The sequence below is a fragment of the Panthera uncia genome, assembly GCF_023721935.1.
Source record: "Panthera uncia isolate 11264 chromosome C1 unlocalized genomic scaffold, Puncia_PCG_1.0 HiC_scaffold_4, whole genome shotgun sequence".
In the NCBI taxonomy this organism is placed as follows: domain Eukaryota; kingdom Metazoa; phylum Chordata; class Mammalia; order Carnivora; family Felidae; genus Panthera; species Panthera uncia.
Window position 1 is genome coordinate 77,339,563 of NW_026057585.1, and position 24,567 is coordinate 77,364,129.

The 24,567-nt window shown below is 54.9% G+C and overlaps 1 protein-coding gene across 4 annotated transcripts; it reads right to left on the reverse strand.

Annotated features, from left to right (window-relative positions):
* Positions 1–550: 550 nt before the first annotated feature.
* Positions 551–24,332, reverse strand: MAP7D1 (MAP7 domain containing 1). Of its 4 annotated transcripts, XM_049617509.1 has the most exons (18): positions 24,038–24,330; positions 9,829–10,179; positions 9,560–9,628; positions 8,345–8,508; positions 7,501–7,615; positions 5,948–6,058; positions 4,669–4,791; positions 4,406–4,572; positions 4,160–4,302; positions 3,294–3,622; positions 2,831–3,008; positions 2,605–2,743; positions 2,367–2,471; positions 2,041–2,094; positions 1,824–1,866; positions 1,631–1,721; positions 1,316–1,509; positions 551–1,147 (listed from the first exon to the last, which is right to left on the reverse strand). In XM_049617509.1, the coding sequence occupies exons 1-18, from the start codon at positions 24,081–24,083 to the stop codon at positions 1,137–1,139; spliced, it is 2,433 nt and encodes an 810-aa protein (XP_049473466.1). In that variant the 5' UTR covers positions 24,084–24,330; the 3' UTR covers positions 551–1,136. The 4 variants fall into 4 exon arrangements, with proteins under 4 accessions (XP_049473466.1, XP_049473465.1, XP_049473464.1 ...); XM_049617508.1 differs by having other exon boundaries at positions 2,831–2,981; positions 4,406–4,791; positions 24,038–24,332; XM_049617507.1 differs by having other exon boundaries at positions 4,406–4,791; positions 24,038–24,331.
* Positions 24,333–24,567: the final 235 nt, after the last annotated feature.

A 24,567-nucleotide genomic window follows, 5' to 3' on the forward strand; every position in this document is an offset into this window, starting at 1 on the left:
GGGGGACACTGGGAGGTCCTCATTTTTTTTCTCCTAGAAGCCCAAGAGACTTTTCTTTATATCTGCCAGCCACAATTGTGTCACATGCCCGTACCTAAACCAGTCACTCATGAGGGGTTTGGGACCACCATTTTCAGCTCATTACAATCCTGATTCACGCCTGGGCCTGGGATCTATCTCTAACGAAGCACAGAGGTGGGGGGTGGGAGGATCCAGGAGGAAGATGGCCACCTGAACGAAATCATTTCTGTTCGGGCAATGGGAATGGATGTTGCATAGGCAACTCAGTGTCCATGACACTCACCTGCTAGACTGTAAACTCCATGAGAACAGAGGCTACGTCTTTTCCTGTACTGGATCCCTAGCATGTAGTCCACTGCCTGGAACCATATGTGTTAAATGGATGAATTCGTGACAAGATGGAGACTACAGGCAGGAGGTCTAGGACTGGTACCTAGGGGTGGATATCGCCAGGCCCTGGCTCCTAAAGTTCTGAGAATGCAGGAGGCACCTGCTCCCACCCACCGCCAGCCCCAAGGATAGACAGGACTGGCAGAATTATTCTCACTTTATTTCTGGAGAAGTTTGATCAGATGCAATAACACTGATTCCAGGCGAGGGCAGGGGGCACGGGTACCCCTAAAGCAACCAGTATTCTGTGGCCCAAGGTGCCCCCCCAGCCCCAGCCCTGGGTTCCCCCTCAGTTACAGTTAAATAGAGAGAGGAAGATCACCCCAGGGAGTCTTGGGAGGGTCTGCCTCCTGCACCCGCCCCCTCCACGCAGAGGAGTCTGAGCACAAGCTATTTACAGTATTCACATCCACTGTACCCCACCAAACCAAGGCAAATACTACAGGCGGCCCTTCCCCAAGGGAGGTGGCCAGAGAGGCTGTGAGTGTATGTGTGTGTATGGGAAGGGGGTGTCCGCACGTGCGAGCACACGAATGCACTGAGGGGCAGGGCCTGGCTCCAGCCAAAGAGACATCAGTCTATAAGGTGCAGATTAAAAATAACAGAGGACCCACCCCAAGGGGCCCAGGCCACTTCCGGCTTTGTTCTGTCTCTTTCTCTTCCAGACTTCCTGGTAGATGATGCAGAGGAGCCCTCATAGCTATGCCTGGATCCAAGGCAACCCCTTAAAGGACTTCTGAGGGAAAAGCAGGAGGGGAAACAGTCAAGGCAAACCAGGCCTCCTAGCCCAGATGTCTGGGGGTCTTCAGGGAGGAGCGTGAGAGGGCCTGGGGCAGAGCTGGAAGAAAGGGCAGGGCTGGAGAGTCTGAGGAAGGCTGCTGGGAGAAAAGTCAGGGATCCCTACCTGTGACCTGTGGGGGCTGTACCACAGCTTTCTTGAGGAAAGCTTCTGCCTCAGCGAAGGGCAGGAGTGCCTCTGGCGTTCGGCCCAGGCTCTTGTCCCCAGAGGGCCCCTTAGGGGAGAAGCCATTCTCCTGGTGTGCAGGGAGAGGCTGCAGGCCGTTCACCAGGGATCCTGGTGACTCTTTGCTCGGCAGGCTGTGGATGCAGGGCCAACACTCAGGCACCTCCCACCCCAGGACCACTCGGGCACCCCACAGCCCCAGTGTCATCCTGTCTCCCTGCCCAGGGCCCCCAGGATCCAGATCATAGCAGATACCTCCACTGAGGCTCCTGGGGGGCCAGCTCCTCTTTCTGCACTGCCTCCTTCTGCAGCCCTGAGGGCCGAGCCTCCCCGGCTTTCACAGGGTCTATCACAGGGAAGGAATGCCCATCAGTTAGGGGCTGGGGAGAGCAGGAAGTTTGAGGATGGGTGACCAAGGGGACAGAGATGAGAGGAACAGGGCATTTACCTGGGCTGAAATTGTTGGCTTTTGCCTCCTTTCTGTCCAGCTTCTGCTTTGAATTGGAAGAGCAGTCAGACTCAAGGGATATCTGGCCCCAAGGGACTGAGGTGCTGAATTCGCTTTCCCGGCCCAGACCCTGAGGGCGCCCCACCCCCAACCTCTTTTCCTAAACCCACCCCCCCCCCACCCCCCGCTGCCAGCACTGCCTTTGGGGAATCCTGACCTTGGTTTCAGCAGCTTCTGACTTCCGAGTCCTCTTCATTATCTCCTCCAGACGCTGTTGGGACGCCCCACATCAGTTAGACCCAAGTGCTGCCCTATTCCTAAACCTCCCACCAGCCAGGCCCTCGTCCTGTCAGGGCCCTTCCAGCTCATACCAGTCCGTTCCAGGCAAGGAACCAGAACTCACCCCACCTGCTTCTTGGTCTACCCTTTACAAGCCCAAGGCAGGTCCCACTCCCCCAGCCTCCACTATCCCAGTAACTGAAGCCAGAACCCAGCACAGAGCATGGCCCCGCCCACATAAGCACACCTCACGGCTCTGCAGACCTTTTTGCGCTCTTGCCGCTCCTGCTCCTCCCGCTGGAAGTGCTTTTCCCGCTCCAGACGCTGCCGCTCCGCTTCTTCCCGGGACCGAGCTTCAGCCTCTTCTTTCTGCCCAAGGTTCCCGCGAGCTTTAAGCAGCTGGACTCCAGCCTTCCCTCCGGGCCAGCCCCCCAGCCCGCCACCAGGAGGCGCCCACACCCAGCCCCGCACCGCCCGCCCGCCAGCCGGCCCGCGGGGGCACCTGCTTCTGCAGCCGCTCCTGCTCCTCCTGCTCTGCTTGCGCCTTCTCTCGGGCCTCCTGCTCCTCCCGCCTCCGGGCCTCCGCCTCCCTCTCGGCCCGAGCCTCGGCCTCCCGCGCCAGCTGCTCTTCTCGCATGCGCCTGGGGGACAGAGGAAACTCGGGTTCCGTCCTGCGCTTCTTTCACAGCCTCCATAAGGGCCCCTTCAGTCCCCATGGGTTGACTCACTTGTCCCTTTCTGCTTGCAGCCTCCGCTCCTGTTCCTCGCGCTCCCGCTGCTCCCGTGCTTGGCGCCGCTTCTCAGCCAGGAGTCGAGTGGCCTCTTCTCGGTCTGTGGTGCCCGCCATGGGTTTGCTAGGGGTCGCTGGTGGAGCAGGGGCTGGGGGTGAGGTCAGGACAGCAGTATCTGGAGTGGGATCCAGGACCAGGAGTCAGCACATACCAGCTCAGGCACCTCCATCACCACTGCATGCCCCTGCTTCCTGGACCTCAGGGAGACCCACCCACCCAACTTCTGCCATCAACTCAGAGTGGTGTGGTTCTCCTCTCTGGCCTGTGTTCTGGGCCTAGACCTGCTGAGGGCAAGAACCTCCTCTGCCTGTCTGTCAACACCCAGTCCCCAGGCACCCCTGGGCCCATATCTCTGACCACCTCCGCCTCACAGGCAAAGTTGGCTTCCCTGGCAACCCACCTGCAGGGATGTCGGCTGTGGGCTGCTCCTTCTGGGGCTGGGCTGGGGTGGGGGAGGGCACAGGTGAGGGAGCTGGTGAGGCAGGGGCTGCTGGCTCCTTCTCATCACTGGTCTTGCCCTTGTTCTGGTTCTTGTCCACAGGTCCTGCCGAACTGAGGCTCTCCTTTGCCTCGTCCTTCCTCCGAACCCGCCCCTTGGGTGATGCAGTGGTGCCCCGAGGGGACGGTGGTTTGGGGGGCAGAGCGTGGCCTGGCCCTGGGCTGGGGCAGGGGGAGGCAGGCCTGTGCCAGGATGTGGAGGGAGAGGATGGCCGAGCCTTGCCTTTGGGACTGAGAGAAAAGGAAAAGTTAGGCCCTGAGCACAGCAGCCACACACTTACGCACACTCTGAGCATGTCATTTCCTCAGGGAAGTATCCCCCTCTCCCCACTGGGCTGGCTCAGCCCTGCCCACCTTATATGCTCTCACAGAACCAGATTATTTCCTTTTAGAGCATATCCCAGTTCGTGATCACATCCTCATTTGTGAGTCTTTGATTACTGTCTGTCTCACCAATAGCCAGGAAGATTGAAAAGAGCAAGAACCAGCCCTGGTTTGGCTCATCAATGTGTCCTCAGCCCTCAGAACAGTACCTGGTGGGTCCAGTTCATGCATTCAGCAGGTATTTGTTGACTGCTTACCAAATGCCAGGCACTGTTCTAGGTGCTACTGTACTTCAGCCATCCAAACACTCGTACAAAACAACAAATCTGCCCTCAAAGAGCTTTCATTTTCACTTTAGGAGTGGGTGCCCAACAAATATTTGTGGATGGATGGATGGATGGATGGATGGCCTGGTGATGTGCAAGCACCACTGTGCGTGCCCACCTGAGCTCGGCGTTGCTGGCAGAGAGGCGCGGGCGCGGAGACGCAGGCAGTGACTGGCGCTTCTTGAGGCTGCGCTCTCGGGCCAGGGCACTCTTCTCCTTTTCATTTTCCCGCTCCTTGTCCTTCTTCTCCTTTTTCTGCACCTGATAAGGAGGGGGAAGGAGAGCGGGGACCAGAAGTTGAAGGCGCCGCGCTCCCCCCGGCCTGGCCGGCTCCCTGCCCCACCCCTGTGTGCCTCCCACTCACCGGCGAGGCTTCAGGCCGGCGGCGGACCTGGGCCGGGCTGCCCCCGGCGCTGGGCTTGCGGCGCTCCCCGCGCTCCCCAGCTGGGGCGCAGCGGTGCACGCTTCGGGGGGCGCTGCTCGGCGGCGTGAGGGGGCTGGCGGAGGCCGAGCGCGGGCACACGGGCACGGCTGCAGAGGGATGAGTGCGGTCGGGGCGCGGCCCACGAGCGAATCTGGCCCCTGTCCCGCCCCTCGTGGGGGCTCTCCCAGGGCCGCTGCCCCTACCCTGATCCCGGCCGTTGCGGGGCAGTGTGACCGCACTGCGACTCCGTGCCAGGAAGGAGAGGGTGGGTGTCATCAGACGGTCCACGATGCTGCTCTCCCACGCGCTGAGCTGCAGGCTGCGATCTAGAGGGAGAATGCCAGAAGCGGGTTACCGCTGGGGGTCGCAGCAGGGAGGCAGAAGCGCAGGGAACCGTCAGGTGCCGTCGTCCCCCTGCTAGGCCCAGAGAGGCTTCCCCAGGACCCTCACCCCAGTCCGGTGGAGCCACATTTGTCTGCTCTGGGGCCTGACCTTCACTGCAGACCCAGGCAACAAGATGCTTCCCAGGGCAATGCCCTGCATGGCTTGAGGGCCCCCTCTACCACTTTCCCTAGGTGACAGACCCTGCCCACTCCTGCGTCCCACTGTAGCACCCTGCACCTCCTGTTATCAGAGGGCTGGCCTGGGGTTGCATGGCTCCATGGATGGGGGACAGTGAGGGTCCTTGTGCTCCTGACTGAGGGGTGTCCCATGCCAGAGAGAGGCTGCTAGGGGGCTTGGCTGGCCTGGGCCACCCTGCTCTGTCCCCTCAGCTGCTGGGTTATTTTTAAGCCTCAGTCAGGTGGAGTTGGTACAGCAGCTGATTTGGTTGCTAGGCAACAGAACAACCAAATAAAAGCTGGAGAAACTTATAAATAACTCCTACCATGGCCCCTTCACATGTGAGCACCAGGGCATGGTAGGAACACAGGGGCCATGCCACCCTAGTTGCCCACAACTCTGGAGCCAGCTGAGGCCATGGCTAGGGCTCTGAAGGCAGAGAGGGCGGGGTCGTTTGGGCCCCCCAGGGTAGAGCCAGAATAAGGGGCCCGCTCTGCACACACAGCACCCAGGCTAGTCTGGTACTTGGGGGCAAGGCCACCTGCCTAAGGCGGGCCTAGGCCAGCTGGCTGTGGTTGGAGATGAGGCTGCCTGCCCATTCCCACTCTCCACCCCTACCCCCAACACCACCCCCACCCCCACCTCCACCTGCTCTTGAGGCCCCAGCCAGGCCTTCTGTCTGCTGGGACACTGCTCTTTGTCTCTGTTCTCCTCCCCTGCAGAGCACATCTCTGTCCTCAGGGTCCAGACCCATACACCCGGCTCTCCTGAGGGGTGCAGAGCCCTGGGTGGGGTAGAATGGGGATGGAGACCTGGAGTATGTGAGGGCTCCTGGGATCTGGGGTTCTTGCTGAGCTCTGGAAGAGGCTTGGTGGGGGCTACAAGGGGCTCTGGAGGGAGGAGGGCTGGGCCTTCTCTTACTTCTACTGGGGGAGTTCCAGAGCGTGGCAGAGGACTTTGAGAGCCGCTTGTTGATTATAGAGTCCACGTGTTTAGGCAGGTTTACTGCCGACACGGAGCACCTGCTCCCACCTGGAGGGGAAAAGACACGGCATTAGGGCCGGGCCGGACAGGAGCCAGGGGGGGCACTGAGGCCTTCCATGCAGGATGCTCCGCGGGCAGGGTGGGAGAGGGAAGAGTGGGCAGGCTAGGAAGGGGAGGAGAAGGCGGACTTGGCTCTGGGAGGAGGGGATGGGGGATAGGTGACCAGAGACAACCTGGATTGGGGGAGCCAATGGAGAAGGAACAGAGGAAGGGGACGGAGCAGAACTAGAGAAACTATAGCCTTCCTGGCCAGGAAGCCATTCCCTGGGGCTGGGCGCTGCAACCCCTCCCCCACAGCCACCCGGTGTCGGCGCTTGCTGGCACTGCCCTGCCAAGGCGCTATGGCTACCACACCCACGTACCCGGACAAATGCAGACATTCCTAAACAGAAGAACCCCGAGTCACAGTCACTCGCACAAATCCACACGTTCGTACGGGCACACAAAGACAAAGACATGCAGGGGCGTGTAGAGTGAAAGGTACACTTCCACATGCACATGTGTGTGCAGACATGCACAGATACAGAAACACAAACACGGACAGATAATGGGTCGGACCCAGATGCACACAGGCACAAACACATCGAAGCAACTGAATCACGGTATTCGTAACAGCTAACGTTTGTTGGATGCTTACCATGTACCAGGCACTGTGCTGGGCACCACACACATGTTACCTCACTTGATCCTCCCAAACATCTACCTACAACCTCGGAGGCAAGTAGTATCGTTATCCCCATCTTACAGGCGAAGAAAGTGACATCGAGATGTTAGAGGTCACACCGCAAGTGCCAGAGCTGGGATCCTAACCCAGTTCCGTCTGACTTGGGAGCCCTCACTGAGGTACACAAGGCCATAAACACACCAAGGCAAACAAACAAACGCATATTTTGACATACAACACACACATATCCATGAGCACATACACCAGAAGGTCCACAGCTGGAAATACTGAACTCTGCTGTTACGTAAAGACATTCAAACACGGTGGTACATACATGCCAGCAAAGAATCAGACCCCAATCCTGATGGCCCGACATGAAGAAAACTCAGAAACACAAATCTGCCTCCCAAGACAGGTACACAAGGGGGTGGTAGTTTTCTTAAATACCCAGTGTCTGCAAGGCATTAAAGTGTTCTTTTCTGTATCATCAACCGATAGTAATAATGGGAGCAAAGAAGGCTAATCTAAAGTGACAGAGGTTTGAAGAGCAAACCAAATGAAGAGAATTCACCTCTGACTTGATAGCAGAAGTCCTCGGGAAGGGACAATTTGGTTTACAAGGTCATTCGAGAAGACACAGGTCGTGTGAAGCAAGGCATACCTGCTGCAGGGTGCTGCCAGCCCCCGGCACCAACGCTGGTCCCTGTCCCCACTCGTCAGGCCCCAGCCCCACCCACCCACTCACTAGGCCCTCCAGCCCACTCACTGGTCTTATGTCCTGGGGAGCTGTGGTGCAGGGCTCCTGCCCAGGACCAGCGCTGCTGCCGGATTTCGGCCCATGTCTTCTTCACTGACCTCTGGATGGCCGCTTCATAGCGCTCCTGGTGGGGAGAGGGGAGAGGAGAGAGGTCTGGGCTCAGAATCATCCATCATACCTGGGAGAAAGGCCCCTTCTCTCGCCTGTGACAAAGCCTCCCCCACCCAAGAAGTTTTCCCTGACTCATTGCAGGTAACCAAGGTTACTGAATGCTTGCTATGATTAAAGGCCATTTGTAACAGATCCCTTCCAACTTGTTCTTGGGGAGCTTTTCACTGTTCTTGAGTCATTTCCTGGATGTATGAGCTGTTTCTCTGAGGATGGGGTGGGACTTCCCCTGCCCTGGGGCTCCCAGGGAGGGCCGTGTCCCCCCTGGCACTGAGGGTCCTGACCTCGGGACTATGTTTTCCCTTTAGCCTGAGGGCCCCCTGGCAAGACCGGGCCACCTTTTCCTTCCTTTCCTCACCAGTGCACAAGCCAGGGCGCTCCTCATGTCCTGGAACTCAGCACACTCACATAGACACGCCTCTGCATACATGCACACACGGGACACACACACAGACACTCGCACTGACAGCATACGGTTACAGGTGCCCACCCCAGCATGCACAGAACCAAGTGCGTCTGCGGCCGCACGGGTGCCCAGATTGTGCGCTCAGGGACATGACGGCAGATACGAACACAGACATTACCGTGTGGGCACGGATGACACAGAGGCATGAACACGGATGTGTGGACACACACACGTGTACACAGGCCATGCGTGCCCGGCCAGAAGTCAGCACGCACGCACCTTGTTTTTCTCCAGCTTCTGCCGCTGCCGCTCCTCGAGGGCCGCGCGGCGTTGCTCGGCTTTGAGCCTCTGCTCCTCCAGCCTCCGGCGGCGCTCCTGGAGCTGCTTCTCCCGCAACGCCTTGGCCTTCTCCTCCTTCTCCAGCCACACTGCTTTCTTGGCCGCTGTGGGAAAGGAGCCCCGGCGGGGGGAGGGTGGGGGGGTGAGAGGTTCTGCTGCAGTCAGGCCAAGCCTGTCTCCTCCAACTGGGTGGCCCTCCCGGTTACTGTGTCCCCGGGTGGGTCTTTCTCCTGCCTGCTTGGGAGGGGAGATGCCTCTGCCCCCAGGCTCCCCCCCACCAAACTGAAGGGCTTTCTGAAGGCAGGCTCAGGTCTCAGAAGCAAGATTTCCCTGATGGAAGGTCTCTTTCTCCCCCATTGGCCTCATGGTCTCTCAGTGCTAAAGGAGAAATGAGTTCCTTAGGGCCTGTCTGACTTTGGAGCCTGCTGGACAGATTTTCATAAATTGTGATTAAGAGCACGGGACTGAGGGCAGCCTGGGTGGCTCGGTTGGTTAAGCTTCCAACTCTTTTTTTTTTTTTTTTTAACGTTTATTCATTTTAGAGACAGAGAGAGAGCATGAATGGGGGAAGGTCAGAGAGAGAGGAAGACACAGAATCTGAAACAGGCTCCAGGCCCTGAGCTGTCAGCACAGAGTCCAACGTGGGGCTCGAACTCACGGACCGCGAGATCATGACCTGAGCCGAAGTCGGTTGCCCAACGGACTGAGCCACCCAGGCGCCCCTAAGCTTCCGACTCTTAATTCCAGCTCAGGTCACACACAGTCGTGAGATCAAGCCCCATGTAGGGCTCTATGCCTACCACATGGAGCCTCCTTCGGATTCTTTCTCTCCCTCTCTCTCTGCCCCTTCCCCCACCTCTCAAAATGAATAAATTAAAAAAAAAAAAAAAGAGCACGGGATTGAGGGTGAGGTCAGGCTTCTGGGTCTGAATATCAGGTATTCTCTAGTTGTGCAGCTGAGGAAAATGATTTCACCTCTCTGAGCCTCTGTTTTCCCATCCTCAGGAAGGGTCGAGAGACCCATTGAGATAATGAGATAATGCACGTACTGCTCTTGGCACAGTGCACGTAATGAAGCATTCAGAAGTGTTAGTGCTGTGGATAAGAGGCTGATGGCGAGGATAGTGGGGATGATGACGCTTCCCCAACACTCACCCAGGTACTTGGCTCGTTCTTCTCGCCGCTCCTTTGCCAGCTTGTGTCTCTCTCCTGCCTTCTTTACATCTTAGACAAGGGAATGAGAACAGACTTAGGTCAGAGGCTCCCCCCAAATGGGGAGTCAGCCTCAGGGCCCTCCCCCAGGCCTCATCCCCATCTTGTTCCCCATCTCCTCCTGGGCCCAGGAGATTCCGTCCAGTGGCATCATCCGTGCCCGGAAGCCTGAGCCAAGGAGTTGGGCCCAGGACTGGGCACATCATACATACCTTGCTTGGTGGGAGGGCTGTCAGAGGCTTGCACCGCCGTCGGGGATGGCTGGCTGCTCCTTCGAGGAGGTCTGGAATCCCGGGGGCCTGTGGCTGGTGGGGTGGGTGCCCTGCTCTTCCCTTCTGAGAAAGGGGATTCTTCCTGCTGGGGGGCTGACCTAGGCCCCACTGGCCCTGTGGGGCTCTCTGGTTCCAGTGGGAGCTGCTTAGAGCTAGCGGCATTCTTCATGGCAGGTGGGGTGTCTGGGGGAGTGTCAGGGACCAGGGTGGACATCGGTGGTGGTGGCGGCGGTGGGGAGGGGTCACCTTCAGGAGAAGGTCTTGGCTCTGGGGGGGTCCTGGCTGCCACAGCTGGAAGACCAACACAAGAGAAGAGAGAGAGTGAGATAGCACAGCCGTGCCCTCAGTCCAACACGGAGCTCTCTCCCTCATCCAAGTGACTCCTTCATTCATTCACGCAACATGTTTATTGAGTTCCTTCTGTGTACCAGGCCCTGGTCCAGATACTAATGATATCGTGCTGAGAAAACAGCCATGGTCCCTGCCTCCGTGGAACCTACCTTCTAGCAGGTAGACAGATAAAGAGCTAGGCAATCACAGCATAGAATAAGTAAGTACTATGTCGGAGGGTAACCCAGCAGAGATGGTTAACCTGCATTTAGGGGGCTTCCTGAAGAAGTAACAACCAAGCCAAGAGCTAAAGGGTGACCTGGAGTTGGCAAAGCAAAGGGGAGAGGGTTCTGGCAAAGAAAAGAGTATTTGCAAAGGAGCAGGAGGGAGCAGGGTGTACTGGAAAAACCAAGAGAAAGTTGGTAGCACTTGGTGCACCAAATGGTCACATCTGCCTCCCGCCTCTTTCTGCTTCACTTCGGGGTCACGGTGCCCAACCCAAGGCCTGGTACACAGAAGTGCCAGTGCTGGGCACAGGGGACTGGCCAAGAGGAAGGCCATGAGTCTGGGCACAAGTGGGAGGCCATGTTGCTAAAGCCCCAATGTGGGGGCGGGGCAACCAGCTACTTTCACTTTGTAATCTTTTTTTCCTTTCCCAAACACACGTAGATTTCTTCTTTTAAGATAATAATATTTCAGGGCGGCTCAGTCAGTTGAGCGTCTGACTTCAGCTCAGGTCATGATCTTGCAATCCGTGAGTTTGAGCTCCGCTTCGGGTCCTATGCTGATGCTGACAGCTCAGAGCCTGGAGCCTACTTTGGATTCTGTGTCTCTCTCTCTCTATCTCTGCCCCTCCCCTGCTCATGCTGTGTGTGTTTCTTTCTTTCAAAAATAAATTAACATTAAAATAAAAATTTTATTGAGACAATAATATTTCAAGATCCCTGTAAAAGACAGCACAGTGCCAAGTAAGGAAGCCACATGATTTGGTATGTACGTGAATATGCACACATGTGAGCACATGCATGTTATGGAGAGTTGAGAGACAGGTTTTGGAATCCGTCAGATGAAGGCCCAATTCTGATTTTACCACCCCAACACAGGAAAGGAGGGCATGCTTCCCCAGCAGGTAACCTTGGGGAAGCCATTCAACCTCTTTAAGTCTCTGTTTTCCTATCTGTAAAATGGGGATAATGAGCCCAAGCTAGCAGGGATGTCAATGAAGCACCTGGCATGATTCACGTGCCAGCAAACACTTCCTGCCCTTTCCCTGTGGGTCACATAAAGCTCTGCAAAAAGTCCTGTTGACATCTGCTGCTACCCTCTGAGCGCTGAAGGGAACAAAGGGATACAGCCACTGAACCTGGGCTTAGAGAGCAGGGAGCACGGGAAGGTGAGTCTAAGGAAGCATTTTTCGCTCTTACCAGAGCAAACTACCAGACTAAGTGCTCTCCTCTGGGAAATCTGGCCCTCTCAGGAGGTGGCAAACTCCCCATCCCTGTGGGTGACAATGTGTGTGTAGGGAGAGGACACTCCCAAGGAGTCACGTTTGGGACTGTGGGTACCTTTTCCAGGGAGACAGGTATCCAGTGACTGAATGTGAGCTCTGAAGGCAGACTATCTGAATGTGAATTCTGGCTTCCCCATTAACTGTGTGACCTTGGGCTAGTTACACACCCTCTCTGTGCCACAGTTCCTGTGGGGATAGTACCTACCTCGCAAGATTGTGATTTTAGTGCTAACGATAACCTTTTAACAGTTACGTATATTTTAAGAGCTTCCTATATTCAAAGCAGTTTACAGATACTCGTTTTAGTCCTTACTGAAAATACTTAGGCAGGAGACACTATAAATATCTTTTTTACGGATGGGAAAAAGTAAAGCAATTTGAGGTCACTCAGCTGGTAAGTGAAGGAGTCTGGACTTGAACCCGGCACCTGTCACCAGCGTCTGTGCTCTCAGCAATCACAGCCTCCTGTCTCTGTTTAAGGCAGTACGAAGTAGTATGTGTTATGCAACCAAATCTGAGGATCACAGTTTTCCCCTCATTCCTTCCCTTGCAGCTTCCTAGGCTCAGGCGAGAGCCCCAGCAGAGGCCCTGTGTCCCTAAGGGCCCATAAAAGTCTGCCAGCCTCTAGGCTCCGTGACGGCCCACCCAGCTTTCCCCACACCAGCTTCGGAAGGCTGCCTGGCTACTATTAGTCTACTTCCCAGCCACCCACAAACTCCTTTCCAACTCCAGTGGGCAAGAAAATTAGCAGCTATCACTCAGCGCTTACTGCATCCCAGGGACTAAGCTAGCCCTCTGCATTCCTATCCTGCATCCTTATATGAGCTCTGAGAGGTAGAGATTCTTACCCCCGTTATACAGATGAGACAGTCAAAGCTTACCCCACCAAGTGATTTTCCCAGGGTCATAGAAATAGCATGTGGCATGGGAATGCAAGCTGGTGCAGCCACTCTGGAAAACAGGATGGAGGTTCCTCAAAAAATTAAAAATAGAACTACCCTATGACCCAGCAATTTCACTACTAGGCATTTATCCAAGGGATACAGGTGTGCTGTTTCGAAGGGGCACATGCACCCCCATGTTTATAGCAGCACTAGCAACAATAGCCAAAGTATGGAAAGAGCCCAAATGTCCATCAATGGATTAATGAATGGATAAAGAAGATGTAGTATATATATACAATGGAGTATCACTTGGCAATCAAAAAGAATGAAATCTTGCCATTTGCAACTATGTGGATGGAACTGGAGGGTATTATGCTAGGTGAAATTAGTCAGTCAGAGAAAGACAAAAATCATATGACTTCACTCATATGAGGACTTTAAGAGACAAAACAGATGAACATAAGGGAAGGGAAGCAAAAATAATGTAAAAACAGGGAGGGGGACCAAACATAAGAGACTCAAATATGGAGAACAAACAGAGGGTTACTAGAGGGGTGGGGGAGGGGGGATGGGCTAAATGGGTAAGGGGTATTAAGGAATCTACTCCTGAAATCGTTGTTGCACTGTATGCTAATTTGGATGTAAATTGAAAAAATAAAATTAAAAAAAAAAAAGAAAAATAGTGTGTGGCAGAGGCAGGATTTGAACCCAGGGCCATCTGGAGCCAAAAAGCTTAGGTGTGTGAAGTACTCAGCTTGAAGGCTGAGGGTGAGGCCTGTTTACTGTCATTCTTCTAGCATCTGTGCGTGCTACGGGTGTTGCAAGGAAAACTGGTGGGTGGATGTTTGTCTACACCTAGGCAAATCACACCCACCAGGCAAGACAGTGAATCTCCAACTAGGTCCTGAGTAGCCGGGTGCAGCTTGGGAGGAGGTGGAGGGATGAGGCCTGGGAGGACCGACCCTCAAGTGTCAGATGCAGTGGAGTAGAAAGATCTTAGGCTTCAGAGTCAAATAGGCCTGGGTGGGAAATCCCAGCTCTGCTGTGGGACCTGGGGCAAGTCCTGAGCCTGTCTGAGCTGCAGTTTCCCCACTGAGATGTTGGTTCCAACAGCGAGTGGGTACATCATCTCGGGCACCTGGCAGGGGCTCAGGAAACGGCACCTGCCCAGACGACTCTGTCCACTTCTCCCAAATCTCTGCTACAAGAGTCTGCTTGGGTCAGGCCTTTACCCCTGCTGCTCCATGACACTGCTCTTCTCAAGGCCACCAATGACCTCCACACTGTGAAAGCAGCAGCCGTTTCTCAGTCCCCGGTTTGCTAACCTGTGGGCTGCATTTGACACAGATGATCCCTCGCTGCTCCTTGAACACTTTCTGGACTGGGCTGTGGAGACAACACACTTTTCCTGGTGTTCCTTCTACCTTGCTAGCCATTGACTCCTCAGTCCCTTTTGCAGATCCGTCTTTAATTGCCTAACCTCTTAGCGCCCGGTGCCCCGGGGCTCAGTGGAGGAGTTCATCTCTTTTCCATCTGCATGTACTCCCTTGGTGACCTCATCCAGACTCATGGCTTTAAATACCATTGCTCTGCTGATGACAACCGAGTTTGTATCTCCAGCCCAGACCTCTCCCTTGAGTTCCAGTTTCGCTCATACAACTCCCTATTTGACACCCCTGCATGTCTTACAGACACCTCGGCTTTAACACATTCCCACCTGAGCTCCCTATCTTCCTCCCAGAGCCCTGCTCCTCCCTGTTTTCCCCATCTCAACCAAGGGCAACCCCGTCCTCAGGCCAAAAATCTTGGGAGTCATTGTAGAGTCTTTTCTTATCTCACATCCCACATCTAATCTCTCAGTAAATCTTTCTGGCTCTGTGTGCAAAGTATGTTCTGAATCCAATCACTTCTCACCATCTCCACTTCTATCATCTTGGTTCAGCCACTGTCATCCCCTATAAAGACTCCCTGCTGGGGTGCCTGTCTGGCTCAGTGGCAGGGCTTGCAAGTTGATCTCAGGGTTGTAAGTTCAAGCCCCATGTTGGGTGGAGAGATTGATTTAAAAAACAAAATCTTTAAAAAAAAATTTTTTTTAACGTTTATTCATTTTTGAGACAGAGAGAGACAGAGCATGAATGGGGGAAGGTCAGAGAGAGAGGGAGACACAGAATCTGAAACAGGCTCCAGGCTCTGAGCTGTCAGCACAGAGCCAGACACGAGGCTCGAACTCACGGACCACGAGATCATGACCTGAGCCGAAGTCGGACGTCCAACTGACTGAGCCACCCAGGCGCCCCTAAAAAATAAAATCTTAAAAATAAAATTAAATAAGGACTCCCTACTGCCATTCTTTGTTCCCCTTTCAACTTTTCTCAACACAGCAGCAGAGTGATTCCGTTTAAAAATAAGTTAGATCAGGGGCGCCTGGGTGGCTCAGTTAGTTAAGCGTCTGACTTCAGCTCAGGTCGCGATCTTGTGGGTTCCTGAGTTTGAGGTCTGCATCGGGCTCTTCCAGCCACTGTTCCAGGCATTCCCCTGCTGCAGGGCTATGCACTTGCTGTTGCTCTCTGCTGAGAATTCTCTGCGCCCAGATTCAGCGTGTCTCACTCCCTCCTCTCCTTCATGCCCTTACTTCAATGTCACTTCTCACTTACACCCTCCCTGACCCTATTTAAAATTACAAACTGCAATAGAAGTCTCCTTCCCCTCTCCAATGGTACGTTTTCTTTCCAACACTATTTTTCTCTCAAGTATTAACACCATTGTAACACTGTCTCCCATCTCTAGAAGATAACCTCCATGAAGGCACACATGTGTGTCTGTTTTGTTAGCTGTTGTAACCCTAAGACCAACAGGGCTGGCACATAGGTGCTCCACAACTATCTGTTGAATGAAATAATCAACAGACTCCACCTTGGCTGATATCAGCATCTCTCTTACCTGGATGACTACAACGTCTTCCCACTGCTCTCCCCACCACCCGTTTTCACTCTGCTCTCTACTGAGCAGCCAGAGTAATTGTTTCCAAATGTGAACCTGATCACGGTACTTTTAGACACCTGAAACCTCCCAGTGGCTTCTCATTGCTCTAAAGATAAAAACAGAATTCTTGAGTGCAAACTACAAGTCTGGCATAGTCTGAAGTCCCTGTCCCCATCTCCTGTACCTCTTAAATCTCTTCTGCCTGTTCCCGACTTGCTTTCTGTGCTCCTCCTATACTCACCTTCTGATTCTGGTAACCATTCATACTCCCTCCTGCCACAGGGACTTTGCATATGCTCTTGCTACACTTATTTTTTTAAGTGTTTTATTTATTTATTTATTTATTTATTTTCAACGTTTTTTATTTATTTTTGGGACAGAGAGAGAGACAGAGCATGAACGGGGGAGGGGCAGAGAGAGAGGGAGACACAGAATCGGAAACAGACTCCAGGCTCCGAGCCATCAGCCCAGAGCCTGACGCGGGGCTCGAACTCACGGACCGCGAGATCGTGACCTGGCCGAAGTCGGACGCTCAACCGACTGCGCCACCCAGGCGCCCCTATTTATTTTTGAGAGAGAGAGAGAGAGAGATGGAGCATGAGTCAGGGAGGGGAGGGGAGGAAGGAGACAGGCTCCAGGCTCTGAGCTGTCAGCACAGAGCCTGACACGGGGCTCGAACTCACGAACCATGAGATCATGATCTGAGCCGAAGTTGCACGTTTAACTGACTAAGCGACCCAGGAGCCCCTGCCCTTTTCTTGGTTAAACCTCATTTAGCCTCCAGATCTTAACTCAGACACCATTTCCTCAGGGAAGTCTTCCCTGGCTTCTCTGATCAGGACAAATTCCTTCATGGCTTCGTGTGCCTCTTGTTTGGAGCACTGTGACTAATACAACTTCAAACTTCTTTGTGGGCCTCTCTTGTTATTGTCAGCCTCCCCTTAGACTGGGAGGAAGCCCGACAAGGGCTAGGCCATGTCTGTTTTGCTCACTGCCGCACCAGTAGCAGCCACCAGAGTGCCAAGTACATGGAGACACAGTCATGAGATGCTGCTGAACGAGAATAAAATGCCATACCAGAAAGCCACCCTGGCCTAGCGCAGTGCAAGAGAAGGAGATTTTTACTCTAATAAAGAGTAAATCCAGGGCGCCTGGCTGGCTCAGTCAGAAGAGCATGCAACTCCTAATCTCAGGGTTGTGAGTTTGGGCTCCACGTTTGGTGTAGAGATTACTTAAAGTAAATTAACTACATTTAAACAAAAAAAAAAAAAAAGGAGGCCAATAATTAAAAATAAATAAATAAATAAAGGAGTACCTGTTCAGGAGCCAAAACAACAATAACAAAAAACAAAACAAAACAAAAAAAACAAGAAACAAAAACAAACAGAAAAGGAGTAAATCCACGTGGCAATTTATTGCAAAGGGATAAACACTTGAAGGGAAGCAAAACAACACCATCTCAGTTGCATTTGGGCAGTTTCCTGGATGAGGCACTCAGGTAGAAGTTAAAAATAATAATAATGAGTGTTTGACTCCAGCAGCTCAACAAGAAAGACTTCTCAAGAGGGGCGCCTGGGTGGCTCAGTCGGTTAAGCGTCTGACTTCAGCTCAGGTCATGATCTCATGGTTCCTGAGTTCGAGCCCCACGTCAGGCTCTGTGCTGACAGCTCAGAGCCTGGAGCTGCTTCGGATTCTGTGTCTCCCTCTCCTTCTGCCCCTCTCGTGCTCTGTCTCTCTGTTTCTCTCTCGAAAATAAATAAGCATTAAAAAAATTTTTAAGAAAGACTTCTCGAGAGGCAAACAGGACGTTTGGATCTCTTCTTTTGACCTGGTGGACTATTGACCCGAAATACAAATATTTTCCTCAGAAGTATGCCAACACTGACGAAATGCCACTGGGACAGGGTTACCCAGAACAAATCATAGTAAGCCAAATAAATTATTTGGTATGGTTAAACCAATTTCTGATTATTGCCACTTTCACTCATCAAATGTGATCCTTCGGCCATCGCACTTTATTTTTGGCCTGGGTCAAATTGTGAGGTTTTAGTTACTGTTAGTTTTATTTTGCTTTGCTGATATCTACTAGAAGTATTTGCTAAGAACTGGATAAGAGACAGATAGTTTGTATTTATTTCTTGGCACAAAGAGCACCAGCAGGGCAAAGGTGTAGGAGCTGATCACAGGGTCACAGAAAGTCTTATCTTCTCAAGAGCCCCAAGAGGGACCGCGTGTGGGGTCTGCAGAAAGATCCGGGCCAAGTCTCTCAGAGGGTGTGTCACATGTCTCAGAGTGCCTGCTTACGCCCCATCTCCACCCTCTGGGAGCTGGCAGTCCCTTTCCTCTGGTCCTTCCCTCCTTCCATACCAACAACTGCTGCTGGGCCAAATATTCCTCTCACAACACTGATAACTCAGTCTGGTTCTTCTGTTTGCCTGCTGCCCCTGTCCCTGCCAGCGTGGGAGATCATGGAGAGAAGGGACTGGGTCATATGCCTTCTTCCAGCCCAGGGCCTCACATAGGACCTGCCGGCACAGAGCAGGGGTTCTGTGTCTGTTTAATGAACACACGGATGGATAAACGCATGGGCGGGATGGGGGTACTGTGGAAAGCCACCTAGCCAGCACAGAGTCAAACCCCGAGCTGCTCCAAAGCCTCACCTCTCTGAACCCTAAAGGTCCTGCTCATACCGGAGCCCTGTGTGCGCCCTGCGGGCAACTAAGCCCAGGAAGGGAAACAAGCTAAGGTACTGAAGCTCTACCGTATGCCAGGTACTTTCCCTCATCTCATTTCATCCTTATGACAGCTCTAAAAGGAAAGTTCTATGGATGGCCCCCCTTTCACAGGTGAGAAAACTTACTCAGACAAGTTCAGTGAATTACTCATGTCAGCATCAGAGGTAGGATTTGAATCCAAGGCTATCTGATGACAGAACCCTTATGTCACAGTGTTTCTGGTAGGCGTCACATCACCTTGCCTGTTCTCTGAAGAAGGAAGTGATTCGGTGGTTCCCCCAGGGAGGTTCCCCCCAAGATGGCGAAGGGTGCAGGTGCGGCAGGTAGGCACTGAGCTCAGAGGGCAGGAATGCAGGATAAGGCAGGCTCCTGCCCAGGCTGGCCACCAGGAGACAGGAAGTGAGGCACCTGGGCAGGAGATGGGGGGAGAGTGGCCTTCCTCCAGGGGTCAGAGCAAAGGAGTGCCCAGAGGAGAGCTAGCAGAGGGGGGTGCATGGACAGCACCCCTGGGTGGGGAGCATGGGGAGGCAGAGAGAGGAAGCAAGACAGAGATGGGCACCTGTAGCCAGAGCCTTCCGGCTCTCACAGCAGCTCCTCGGGTGGCAGACAAATGAAGATGGCAAGGCCAACCGAGGGGCAAAGACCCATAGAGACAGAATACATACCACAGAGAGAGAGAGAGAGAGAGAGAGAGAGAGACTCAGACAAAGTGAACGGAGCCTGAACAATGGTGAGAGACAGAACAAATTCTTTTCTCCCTTCTCTCTCTCCCTCCTATATACACAGGAGTCAGACTTAGTGGGATTTGGAACTCGACAGACACACAGATACACACAGACACACACACGGAGCCAGGCATCCCTCTGAGGCACAGATGAAGCCTCAGAGACCCACACAGCACTCAGAGACACAATGTTCCCGGCACACGTATACAGCCCCATTCCAGGTCGCTTCTGCCCTGCCCCTTCTGGGCACTCCTTTACCCAGGCCAGGGGAAAGTCCTGTTAACACCAGCAATAGCTAATGCTGTGTCAGGCACAGTTAAACACTTTAAACGCATCAGTCCCTTTCTTCTTTACCCACAATCCTATGAAGCAGATGTTATTACCCCATTTGACAAATGAAGAAATAGATTCAGAGAGATTAAGACACTTGCTTAAATCACACAGCTGGTGAGTAGCAAAGCTGGGATTTGGGCCCGAATCGGCATGACAGTCTGTACCTTCACTCAAAGGGGTACAGCCTCCTGGGTTTCCCCTCCTGGAAAGATCTGATCTGGAGGGTGGGGCAGGGGAAGGCAGGAAGGACAGACTCTGCGATATGCCTTATTGCCGGGCTGGGACAGAGGGGACCCTTAGGGGGCAGCATTACTCCCGGCCAGTGTAGAGCTGAGCCAGCTCAGAGAGCGGGGCAGCCTGCTCCAGCAGTCCTCAGGACCTGGGCCACAGGCCCTTAGCGGCAGGGCACTGGGGCCAGGCCTCGGGCCTCTGTGGATGATAAAGCCGGGATCACAACTGAGACCGCAGATCTGAAGGAGCTCTCTGGCCTGGTTGGCGGCCATTGTTCCCAGCCTCCAATCAGGAGCACCCACTTCCTGTTATTTTAGGCGGCAGGAAATGACCCCATCCCGCAGCTCAGGCCCCACCACGGGTCCTCCCTCAGCCTCAGCAGGGCTGCCCGGGCTGGGGCCTACATGCTCAGGGCAGGGGCCTGGGGATGGCCTGCTGGCTGCACTGTCCCTACTGCCTGGGTCCAGGGCCTCCTTCTGAGCTGACTTACTCAGACTCCAACCGGGCAAGATGCACAGGGGACCCAGGGCTCTGCTGGCTCTACTATGCCTGCCAGAGAATGGATCATGGGGTCCCTAAGACCAAGATGCCAAGATGCCAAGATCAGTCATGCAAGGGAAGCATGTCAGACTCTATCACTGGCTGGCTCAGCCACAGTAGTTCAGTCTTGAGGTTTGGTGCAGAGGCTTTAGAGCCAGATGGACCTGGGTTCAAATCCTGCCTCTGTCAGTTCCTAGCTGTGAGACTTTAGGCAAGTGACTTTCCTCTCTGATCCTCATCTGTAAAAGGAGGATAACATTAGGCCCTACTCAAGGATTGTTTTGAGGATCAAATGAGACAACGCACATGACAGGCTAAGCATCATGCCTGGCACAGAGAAGGCCCTTAATAAATAGGAGGCTGGAGATAAGTTGGACTTATCCCTCGTAAGAGCCTGAATCTCCTCCTATTGGTGAGGAGCACTGATGGAGGTAGCAATACCATGCTATGTACCCCCTACCATGCTCTCTGCTCCCCTCAGGGCAGAGCTGCAGCTGAGGGGTGGTGGAGGAGATGCTGAAGGCTGTGCCCCGGGGTGCCAGGCAGCGCTACCACAGCCAACAAAGCTGCATTATCTGGGCCTGGCTCCTTGGCTCCCTCACTTGTCCCAAGGCCCAGTGGGGAACCAAGGACATGGCTTCCTGCTGCTTGCGGCCTAACTTCCAGCCTTGGTAGACCCGAGACCTGCCCTGGCCACTCTCAAGTGCCGCCACTCCAGTCGGGGCCCTGCTTTCAGCTCATTCCCCCTCCCTCGGCCCTGCCCCACCAACAGCTGATGCCCATCCTGAGGGAAAGGGGGAGTAAACTGGCCTGATGCCCCTTCCTCCTCGTTTGCATATGCGTGACTGCACATTAGGGGCTCATTAGAGGCCTCATTTACTGGGCCCAGTGGCCTAAGCAGGGACGAAGCTGTCAGTGAGAGGCACCAGCTAGGCTGGCTGCTATATGTAGAGACAGCTCGTTGTGTCAGTCTCGCTAACTTCTACTCATCCTTTTAGGTCCACTTCAAATGCCTCCTCCTCTGTGAAGCCTTCCACAAGTAGAGCCCACTGACCATTGTATCACCCTTATACCTGGGTTCCCCTACAGTGAACACATCGCCTTCCGTCACTGGGTCAGGAGCTCCCAGAGGCTAGTGACTCTGTCTGATTCACTTCTCTGCCATCTGCATAGCCAGCACATGGCAGGCATCACTATGTTGTGCTGGATGACTGTCTGCACGCACCTCCTGGGTCTCTCTCCTGCTTCCACTGCCCTACCTCAAGCACAGGGGCCCCTCTGTCCCCCTGATACACCCTGGCTCATGTGTATCTAGAACTCCCCTCTCCCTGGCCCTCTGTCTCATACTGACCTCCTGAAATTCTAATTAATCACACCTCCTCCTCAGGCCTCCAAAGGAATTAAAGACAATAAACAAAAGAAACAAATAGTTAGAGTTTACTGAGCACTAACTATGTGCCAGGGCTAAGTGTGTCATGTGTTCATCTGATTTAATGATCCCAATATCTCCATGAGATAATTTCTGGCACTATTCTCATTTTATAGATGGGAAAATTTAAGACTCGGGTTAAGCAACTTACCTGAGGCCGCACAGCAGTAAGTAATGAAGGGGAAACTTAAACTGTTTGATTCCAGAGTCTACATTCTTAAGCAAACCAGCTCCCAATTCCTGTCCTCACCTCCCCCATATTTTGTACCTCCCTGTTGGCACCAGTTCTGATGAGCATAACCACAATAATGGTAATAATACTGTATTGCGGGCGTCTCTGTGCCAGTTTCCTTTAGTACATCATCTCTAACCCTCACATTAACCCCACAAGGTTTGATAACATGACCTCCATTTTCCAGGGGCATAAACTGTGGCTGGAGGAGGCAAGTCACTTGCTCCAGTCCGCACCTGTCCCCTACTCCATGTTGCCTCCTAGTAATGCTCAGGGTGCAAAGGGCACTCAAAGATGGCTGGGATCGTGCCATGTGCATTCAGTGTCGCAGCCCCATGCCTCAAACTTGACAGGGTACGTGCCACGGGCACCACCTTTAGTGCCCTTGGCTTATAGGGGGTTCCTGTCACCTTCACCTTCTCTGTGTGTAGGGATCAGCCACCAGCCTGATCTAGGTTCTCCTGTAACTCTGTCTAGGTCCTGTGTATAGAAGAGTCTTCCCAACCCAGGACCCTGCATGCAGGCCCCCTCAGGCCCGGCGGTATAGCCAAGCATGTCCCCCTCCATGCCCTCATATTCAGTCCTGGCATCCCACCCAAGTGCCCTAATTCTAAACTAGACTCTCACTCAGGCCCTCATCTGCAGCCCAGTAATCAGGCCCATTCAGGCCCCAATGTACACATCAGTGCCTGCGCCCCTCTGATTCAGACAGCCAATAAGCAGATGAAATGGATCCAGTCTAGGACTCCCTGGGTGTCCCCTCTCAGGCTCAGGAGAGACAAGACTGACCCAAGTGCCACTGTTCCAGTACAGGCTACAAACCTCCTAGACCACAACAGTCTGATAGCCCCCTCCCCCACCTGCGCCTTCCAGCTCCCACACCCACACGGTCCCCTGGAAGCACCCACGCTGGCATGGGGAGGAGCCCACCCACAGCCAAGCTGTGCCGCCTCCTCTTGGGCTCTCCGCACCCACAGACACTGTTTCATGCTGGGCCTATGCCACAGGGGTCAGGGAGGTGGCAGGGATTAGGCTCTAGGACTCTATGGAGGTGTGAGGTTGGGGCCGCCTCCCCCCTGAGTCAGTGGGAACGGAACTTGGGTCCTCAGTAATCATGTTCTTCCCTCCCCTTCCAGGAAGAAAGAGAAAAAGAAATCCCTCCCTCCGACACCAGGCCCAACCAGAAACCTGTCCCCACCCCCTCATCAGCTGCTCCCAGATCCGAATGGGATTTGCAGAAGTCCAGGGCACTGGTGGTTGGTGGGGTGAGGGGAGGGGAGGGTAGCTTTGATGGTCTGGGGCCTGGAGTGTGTGTAGGGGGGCGGGGGTAGGCATCCAGAGCCTCAGGCTGAGTGAGGAATGATGTGGCAGGTCCCGGGAGTGCGGCCTTGAGCCTTCACCTCATTCTCGAGAGAGACTCAGGCCTAAAGAGGGTAGGAAGGAGGGTGGCCGGATACGCAGATTTACTTCTGTCCCCTTCCTCCCCAAATCGGGCTGGGTGGGCTCCGGAGTAGGCCAGGCTGCAGAGGAGGCGGCCCACCTCCCAGCTCCGGCCCTCGCCCCAAACAATGCCGCCTCCCCCTCCCCCTCGTCTTTATCCGGCGGGTTACTTGGCAGCCGCAGCTAGAGACCTCCCCCTGCCCTCCCCTCCACTCCCGGCCGGCAGCAGCAACAGGCCCTTTGCGCGGCAGCTGGAGGGATGGGGTGGGGGCGAGGTCTGGGCCAGGGCCTGGGCGTCGCGGGGCGCCAGGGCCTAAGTTTCGGTATGCAGGGCTCCAGGCCTGAGAATCTGGACCCCCAACACACACATTCAGGCTGGGGTCACACTTCCCCACCTGGGATGAAGTGGGGGATAGACGTCCCAGCTCAATTGAAAAGGATCATCAGGGCCTGGGGTGGGTCGGGAGGGGGTGCAGGAGGAGAAACCGAGGTGGCACTGGGTCGGGGCAGAAGGGTCTCTCCAGCAACTCGGGCGCGGGGTCCTCGCGGATCCCGCCGCCCAGTGCGTCCCAGCGCCCAGAGTGGGGGAGGGGACAGCTGTCAGAGGATGCGTCTGTGGCCCCGAGCCGCCGCCGCTGCAGCCTTTATTTTTAAACTTCCAAGTGGTCAGAGGGCGCGGCGGGGGAGGGGTCTCCGCCCAGCGGGTTGGCCTTCTCCTCGGCCTTCCTGAGGCCCCGCGACCTCCCCCCATCTCTCCGGTGCGTGGATCCCGGCATACCTGGGGGTGCGCCCGCACCCGGCTCTGCATGTGAGCCGCTCTCCATGGCTGCGGCGTCACTGGGGGTCTTGGGGGTCTCAGCGGCGGCGGCGGCGGCGGCCAGCGGCCAGAACAGGGGTCCCACGGTGCATCACGCCCGGCCCGGCCCGGCGGGCAAGACTCGGAGGCGGGGGCGCTCCGGGGAAGGTCGGGGCTGGCTCGGCTGGTGGCCTGCGAGGCTCGGAGTCGCCGGGCGCCCAGTGGCTGTCGGATCCGGCAGCGATCCCTCTCCCTGCCCGGCGCCGGCCCAGTCCCGGCCGCGGCCCAACCCTATTGTACCGCCGGGGCTGGGCCTGGCCTCCCCGCTGGCGCGTACCAAGTACGACGCGGGGAGGTCTCCGCCTCAGCGTCCAGGGACCGAGCCGCCGCGCGCCCGCCCCGTGCGCCCCGCCCCGCCTCCGCCCTGGAGCGCGGGCCCTCGAGCTGGGGACGCCTCTCCTGCGGCCGTGGCGGAGGGGACGCCACGGCTCCCTGAGGACGCGGGTCCCTGT

Excerpts from the sequence above, each read along its gene's own strand:
- MAP7D1 (XM_049617507.1), bottom strand. The coding sequence starts at position 24,083 with ATGGAGAGCGGCTCACATGCAGAGCCGGGTGCGGGCGCACCCCCAG. Across the intron at positions 9,629-9,828 it reads CAGCCCTCCCACCAAGCAAG|ATGTAAAGAAGGCAGGAGAG; the intron begins GTATGTATGATG and ends CCCTTGTCTAAG. Across the intron at positions 2,744-2,830 it reads CTGCAAGCAGAAAGGGACAA|GCGCATGCGAGAAGAGCAGC; the intron begins GTGAGTCAACCC and ends TCTGTCCCCCAG.